This window comes from Helianthus annuus, chromosome 1 (genome assembly GCF_002127325.2).
Source record: "Helianthus annuus cultivar XRQ/B chromosome 1, HanXRQr2.0-SUNRISE, whole genome shotgun sequence".
Lineage (NCBI taxonomy): Eukaryota > Viridiplantae > Streptophyta > Magnoliopsida > Asterales > Asteraceae > Helianthus > Helianthus annuus.
In genome coordinates, this window is record NC_035433.2 from 118,356,852 (window position 1) to 118,364,727 (window position 7,876).

Genomic DNA, 7,876 nt, shown 5'->3' on the forward strand with positions numbered 1-7,876 from the left:
TGTAGTATGTCGATGTCCTTGTCGTTGGGTTGAAACTTAGTAGTTGTAGTCTTGTCGTGTTCAATGTAAATCTTGTCCGTCTTTGGGTTTTGTCAAAAATGTTAAATGTTGAAGTTTGTTTGTGTAAAACAGGTAATAGTGGTTTTAAACGAATGGGTCATGCCGAAATTTTCAAAATTTTTTTTTCCCTACATATCATACTTGTTGAATTAGTAAGGTTAAGGGGCGTATCAAACTAGTACCAGCAACGAACCAAATGTACAACCACAAACAATTATGACATGAAACTAAGAGGACTTTATCTTTGTCACGATATGCATAACTTTTTTTAACTTCAGCAATTGAGTAGACTTGTGAAACTCCAACGAAAGTTCATCACCAAAAGCAATATTGCAAGATCTCAGATAAGAAGACCATCCAACAACAGCATAGTTGAATCTAGTATTGGTTTTTTGAGATGTTGTAAACAGTTCCTGGACTTCACATTTAAGATTCTAGATCTTGATAGGCTTAGGATTATCAGTATGCAGATCCAACGCAGAAGATACATCTGATGGCAGTTGCTAAAAACAGAAAATTGAACCGTGAATTTTATAAATATTGATTTATAACTGATGTTATTGAAATAACGAAACAAAGCAATGACTGCAAAAGCTTACAAGTCTGTCTTCAGCATGTGTGGTGAAGTGTAAGACTGATTCTGAAGTGGATGATACTAAACGAACCTTTCGAACTTTACATGGTCTATCAACAACTTTATTATCCTCTACAATTGTCTTGCCACGAAGTTTGCGCATCTTTTCCACCTAAGTAGATTAATTTAGAATGTAACAACTCTAAATTCTTGAAATTTTATAACTTTCTTTATCAACACAAACTATCTTCTCAACTCAGCTTTGAAGTTTATGACTCAATCATACAGAAGAATATCAATATATTGAGACAATAATAAAATAGACCGTATAAAACTAATAAACACTTACATTAGATATAACACTTGAAGAAGCAGAAATGTCACGAATATGAAAATCTTTAGACTGTAGTTGACGATTGTTAACATCATCACCTATTTTTACAGAATGATTTTCAGGCTACAACAAAATTTTAAAAAAAATCTTCTTATACTTATAATACAATAAAATATATGCGTAGAAAATTATAAATTTACAGCATTTTTAACATCTGACTCATCAACCAGACACGCAATCTTTGAATCAAATAGCCCATCATCAGCAAACTATATTTATAAGAAGAATCATATATAAGAAACCATATTTTAAATCATAATAATATAAAAATATTACATGTGTATATATACATTAAAAATTTCCTCAAAACTCGTAAGCTGCTTAGGATTACCAACCAAAGCTCCAGCATCCTCATCATCCAAAGCAACTTCCCTAGAATCCAGAAGCTGTTTGTGTTTAGTCTACAAAATGAGATTTCAAAAGTTATTAGCATAATATAATAAAAGTCACTTATCACCGTCATGTTATCAAACAATGCATTATATCATCAAAATTTTATACCGCAGCCAATAAATCAAATCCATCATCTCCATAAACTGAATCATCCAAAACAACTACATCAGCCTTCTTGAAAGAAACCTCCGTTCCAGTCTCGGAATGAAAAACGAAAAGCTCAAATGTTTTAGATGCAATCATGGTGAAAACCAACCAAGTTACATTTTGATTCATTCCATTTAAGTACACAGTGTTAGATTCATATTGTTGGTTGTAGGGACCATATTCAAATACACAACATATAAGTTTGGTCCTACAGAGTGTTGGATATTTTTTATACCTTAAATATAATGCTTTTCAGATACAATTGATTTTATATTATAGTATTTAACTGTTATTGTATTTTTTACTTTCAGATGGAGTTTATGATAATTATCAATGTCTCTCAATTGGCAGACCTAAATGAGGGATTGGTAAGCTATATTCTTAGAACAAATTAGCTCAAATCACAATTGTATGCTAAAAACTGTATTTATATAATTAAAGATATATTAAATATTGTGTATTTTATATACATAGATACTTCCAAAGATAATGGCTAACCAATTACCAAGAAAGTGTGAAGTGATAAAGTTGGTTGATTATACGGGTTTTAAGTATAAGATTGCAGTACAGAGCATCGGTCATAAAAGTAAGAGGATAAACTGGCAAGAATGGACCCGGTTCGTTGAAACTTATAGAAATAACAACATAGACAAGCTGTGTTTAAAAAAATTGAAGCAAGCAAAATTTAAGATAAATTATTTGAACAATGAGGGATTGGAGATTAGAAAAGATGGATCGAACAGAGATTATGTTCATGGATGCTTGATACAGGCTGAAGACGAAACATACTGCAAGCAGGTTAAAAATTCCTACTTATTTTTATATATTGCCAATGTATCTTTTGAACTGTTACCAAAATTTCTAATTTATATTTTGTATCCTATATAAAATCTAATATGACATTTCTAAAATTTATGAAAATTATAGTATTTACCACACGATTTGCTGAAGCTGTTGTCGCAAAGGAGATTAAAAATTGATAACTTGGTTTCCAAAGTACATGGAACAAAGCAGAGTAGTAAAGTTGATGTCCACTATGTTTTCTCTCCTGAAAACAAAAAGGGATTAGCTGCTGGTTTTATGGGACCAGGATGGACAACTTTTTGCTTCGAAAATGATATTGAGGAAAGCTGCCAACTGCTGTTTCAATGGATGGGAAGTACTCCTGAAGACGACTTTAACTTTACTGTGAAGGTTTTTAACAAAGACGGGATTGCACTTCACGGAGAGACAAAACATCACTGCAACTGTACCAATCACCAACACCACAAAAGGCGCCCGCATTATAAAAAACAGTTTGAATACCATGTTTTACAGACACACAGCTTGGTGTTTTCATATCCACTTTTAATATACTTGATTTTACTTATAATCTTGGATCTATCTGTTATTACTTAAAGTATATGCTATTTCGAATGAATAACTAAAGAAAATTTTTTCCTTTACAGGCAATTCCGAGGAAATTTGTTCGAGAACACCAGCTAAATGATTACCGTAAAGCTGTGCTGTCATTTGGTCATGTGAAGTTTTTGGTACAGCTGGTTGTTAGGAGAGATCCTAGAACACCTGACGACAACAACCATCTAGTGATGCATACAGACTGGCAGCGTATCATGGATGAAACGGGAATATCTATGGGGAAAAAGCTGAGGTTTGAGATAGTCGAAGAAAAAAGTGTAAGAGGAGATAAAATACACTTTGAAGTTTGTTGACATGATCTTTGAACACCTTTTCAGCCTTGTATAATTTATGTTTTAGTTGACATGTTTGATGGACAAATTTCTTGTTTGGAAACTAACTTAGGAATGAAGTTATGTAGTCTTAGTATATACTTTCAAAATTGTGGTTTTACCTTTTTATATTTTTTAACTAAAAATTACTATATTTTGCATCTAAACATTACTATTTTCCATTACATTTCCCAGTAACTCAACAAAAAGAAATATAACACTCAAAATTAATAAAATAGTATACAAATTGGAATTACAAATAACAGTGTTTTAAAAACTGCTCCTACCAAAGGGACAAACTCAACATCTGTTTCGCTAAACTTTGCAAACCAAAACATCTGTTGAAGACAACCACTGTTAAAAGAAAAGTCTGTTACTTAAACGAAACAACCTCAGCACATGAGGCAAACAAACTCTGCTGATGAACCGAAAGGTCTGTTAACACAAAGACTGCTGAAGCAAAAGTCTGCTAAAGAGAAGCTCTGCTGATGAAGCAAAATGTATAATGAACCTAAGTTCTGTTGTGCACCAACAGATATTAGACAATTCAACAGCTCATAAGGTCTATTGAAGCACGCTATAACAGTGCTTAGCCTTTAACAGATCTTTAACAGTTCTTAAGGGTTAACAGATGTTAGCACGTTATAGCACCCTATAACCTCTGCTGATGAAGCAAAATGTATGATGAACCTAAGTTCTGCTATGCACCAACAGATATTACACAATTGAACAAAAGATTTATAATATAAGATGTTTAACGGATGATGATCAACAGCTCATATAGTCTGTTCAAGCACCCTATAACAGTGCTTAACCTTTAACAGATCTTTAACACTGCTTAGGGGTTAACAGATGTTAGCACACTATAACAGTGCTTAGCCTCTAACAGATGTTAATGTATCTCAGACCCCAACAGTTTTCCGACTAAACAATTGATTAAATTTCCATTCATCAATCTTACAATAATATACAACCCTACTACTTATACAGTCCATTAATATTACCAAACATGTATAATAAAGGTTAACCTTACTTGATATACAACCAATAGACATTACATAACATATTCATAATTGTAGCCATTACAAACAAAACTTTTAACCACAGTTTGTTAAAACAACAGTTAACAAACATAAATAAAAACCACAAGGATTCTTCAAAAATAAGTGGTTTCTACTTATCTCTCATAACAATTGTTTTTTCATAAGAATCTAATTGTTAACCTTAGTCAGCTTCTTCCGGGTTCTTCTCACATTAGTGGATAGCTCGCCAACGTTGGCAACATCAGCATCTTGAGCCATCCGCTTTTCATTGGGACTTGATCCAGAATCCTTTTCAACTTCAACGACTGAAGAGTCAGCCGTAACAGACACAACATCCTTCCAACAGATCACAAAACAACTATTGATCTCATTTAATAAAATAATGAACTCTTTTTAAACGTACTAAACATACTTTAAAAACAAATACTCACCCTTGAAGTTCGTTCAGCAGACACCTGAGAAGAGTTTGAAAGGTTAACGTCTTTAACGTCAGCTACCTCTTGAGTAACCTAAAGGATCATAATATTATGATATCATATTACACAATCCAGTGTTTAAAACTCAAAAGAAAAATAAATAGATTGAAAGAGTAATTTTATATGCTACCTCATCAGTATTTTCATCACCATTACCATCTCCACCAACCAACTCAGCAATTATTACTGGATCCTCAGTTGTTTTTTGCACAGTATAAACACGATAGTCATTTTTAAGATTGAACTCTGAAACATCAATCTTAAAAGCAGCCTTCTTATCAACCAATCAAAATATCTCATGAGGGAATCCAGTATCATTGGCCTTAACCTGTCTCTCTCTTATGTCACTCGCCGCTAATCCAAGAAGCTTCTGAACATCTCTATCAAACATAACAAAAGAAACACTACCACTCTCATCCTGCACCCGCACTTGCACCTTAAACCTGAAATATACACAACTAACTAAGTAAACTGCAAAACTATATTCAAATATGAGTCTTAGAATGTTACTTATATAAATATAACTCTAAATAATCATCATTGCTTACTTTGTGGTGATCGATGTACATTCAGTATGACATCTGATACAAACCAAAGAAGTCGCAGGCAATCGAAGAATATCATTTGAAACATTCTCAACATTCTTCAAGTATTCACTTTTACCCATCACCTTCTTGAAACACTTACGACAGGCAGCATAAAACCAACCATACTCTTCTTGCACAATCTTAATTGTCGCAACGACAACACAAGACATTTCCTGTAAAAACACAACACACTTCCTGTAAAAACACGCAGGTGACAAACCAAACAAATAACCAAACTATATACAAAGAAGTGAAACCTATTCTATCTCGCTAATCTCATCAACATGTTTCTTCACACCTTCAGTTACAAATTCTTTATGTAATGGAAAAATACTCTGAGACGATAGTATCGTCTGAGAAGTAGAACTACTCCCTTGTCCAAACTTCAATATATGCCTTTTGAATACCACAAATGATTAGAATTAGTATACAAATGACATGAAACCAAGTATTTGACTTTTCCATCTATATATAATAGAAATTATATTAAGAATTACCTCCTCCTTAGCTCATCAACTTCATCAATTTCTTGATTCAGAAAAATTCGTGTTGCAAACTTGTCACTTTGAACAGTATATTCACCTACACGGAAAAGTATATAGATATTTAATGTATACCTGTCTTTATATTGCCAGAAATAAACAGTATAGTTATGATTTGCAGAAAGTAACAAAAATACCTTTCCATTCCTTACACTTTCCATGCTGTATAACAACCATCACATGCTCATGAGGTGGGATTTTAGAAATGAAGTCCTTAATCTGCAGAGCATAACCATTCCACACAGTACACCGCAAAACCTTACCACTACATGAAAAGAATATTCATATCAAAACAACATTGAGTGAATAAAAACAGAACATAAATCAGGAAAACTATAACATTTATTAAAGTAGCAAATGGTTTCAATTTCAGTACTATATTCACTAAGAATAAACTGTAGACCACATTTATTACCATGATTCAGCATTACATACAAACAATATAAACCTCATTTATTACCATTACATGATCCCACATTAAATACAAACATTCTTCGTCTTATTTATTAATATCATTAAATACATTTTATGATCACTACATGATTGAACATATAAACAACAACTTACTCCAAATCTTCAATATCGAAATTCATCTTCTTAGTCTCCTTTGGAAGTCGATCAAAGATTTCAAGATCTCCACAAGAAATCACAGATCCAGCAACATCTACATGATCACATTATACAAGAATATAAGTAAAACTCCCTAATATTATACAAGCAAGACATGATTACAAAAATATACATTACCAACACTCAAAGCGTTTAACGCCTCTCCTTGAAGAATATCTTCATAAGCTCTGAAATTGAAACCATACTCAACACCTTACCAATCTCTCACACGAGTAACAATTGTGCATCTATAAAAGTTGATTTTATAAGGCTGCACTACTACTTTATATAAATCTTTATTCTCACCAACACCAAACTTCGAAAGAATCACAACAGCATCTTCTTGCAGCTGTCCATCAAAAACAGGTATCAGATGACTCTTAATACCTCCTTGAATCTTAGCACCCTGAAGAACATTTAAAGAAATTATGTTCTTAGCATACAACACTACATTTTCTAAAATAAAACGGAAAAACAGAGATATAAATTACCTTCTCATCAATGAAGATAATCTCCATTTTGTAACCCTGATTCCATTTTCGTATAATTCTCGCCTTCATGTTCCACATATCCTTAGCAGGAGTTAAATTGTTAACAAAACTAAGATTATTACTATCAACTGACATGCTTCTAATTCGGAAATCGAGTGTGATTAAATTTCAAATTTCAAAATCAGAGAAGATGAAAGCGTGATGAAACATGAAGAGGGAAATGAGAAGAAAAGCCTTATATAAGAAGGATGATTGACTGGAGTTTGAATCTGAGTGACATGCATTAATTGCTAATTACTTATTCCCATGCATATTTAATTTTGAATTTCCCGGTAATTAGCGTTAAACATCTGCTGATCTAAAAGTGTTACGGAAGATAACAACATCTGCTGCTACTAAGTATACATTTGCCAAAGGAACCAGCTGCTACTTTCTCGTAGATGGCCAGTGGTTGCCCTTTAGAATGTGGGCCAGACCTTTAAAATTTGAAAATACACAAGGCACTGGTTTAATGTGGGGCAACTTTGAATTTTAAACTCTTTTAATATTAGGCTTTATGATGTAATAATGAGATAAGAAAATCCTTGTTGGACATGCTCTCCTGCTGACACATCAGCTTTTCTTATGTCATTGAGATTTCTCCTTTTATAGAAAGTATAGATAGATAGATTTGTAATTGTTGTTTGTATTATCTCCTATAATTTCTCTCTTCTACACTTAGCCTATACTAGGGTGTTAATATTTTTGTAAATAATACAAGAATCATTCAAGCGTAATATGGTATCACGAGCCTAAAGGCTCATCTGAGCGCCTTTACCATTTGCCGATCC

The 7,876-nt window shown here is 32.8% G+C and overlaps 1 protein-coding gene and 1 long non-coding RNA gene across 2 annotated transcripts; both read right to left on the reverse strand.

The window, feature by feature from the left end:
* Positions 1-5,545: 5,545 nt before the first annotated feature.
* On the reverse strand, positions 5,546-6,539 carry LOC110929089. Its single transcript, XM_022172211.2, has 5 exons — positions 6,514-6,539; positions 6,084-6,211; positions 5,902-5,986; positions 5,703-5,800; positions 5,546-5,577 (listed from the first exon to the last, which is right to left on the reverse strand). Exons 1-5 carry the CDS (start codon positions 6,537-6,539, stop codon positions 5,546-5,548), a joined length of 369 nt encoding a protein of 122 aa, XP_022027903.2.
* A 20-nt stretch (positions 6,540-6,559) lies between these two features.
* Positions 6,560-7,098, reverse strand: LOC118479533. Its single transcript, XR_004859717.1, has 4 exons — positions 7,047-7,098; positions 6,862-6,961; positions 6,694-6,743; positions 6,560-6,610 (listed from the first exon to the last, which is right to left on the reverse strand). It is a non-coding gene; the product is annotated as an uncharacterized LOC118479533 (long non-coding RNA).
* Between the last annotated feature and the right edge of the window lie 778 nt (positions 7,099-7,876).

Excerpts from the sequence above, each read along its gene's own strand:
- LOC110929089 (XM_022172211.2), bottom strand. The coding sequence starts at position 6,539 with ATGAATTTCGATATTGAAGATTTGGA. Across the intron at positions 6,212-6,513 it reads TTCGATATTGAAGATTTGGA|TGGTAAGGTTTTGCGGTGTA; the intron begins GTAAGTTGTTGT and ends CTTTTCATGTAG. Across the intron at positions 5,578-5,702 it reads TAAAGAATTTGTAACTGAAG|GAAATGTCTTGTGTTGTCGT; the intron begins GTGTGAAGAAAC and ends GTGTTTTTACAG.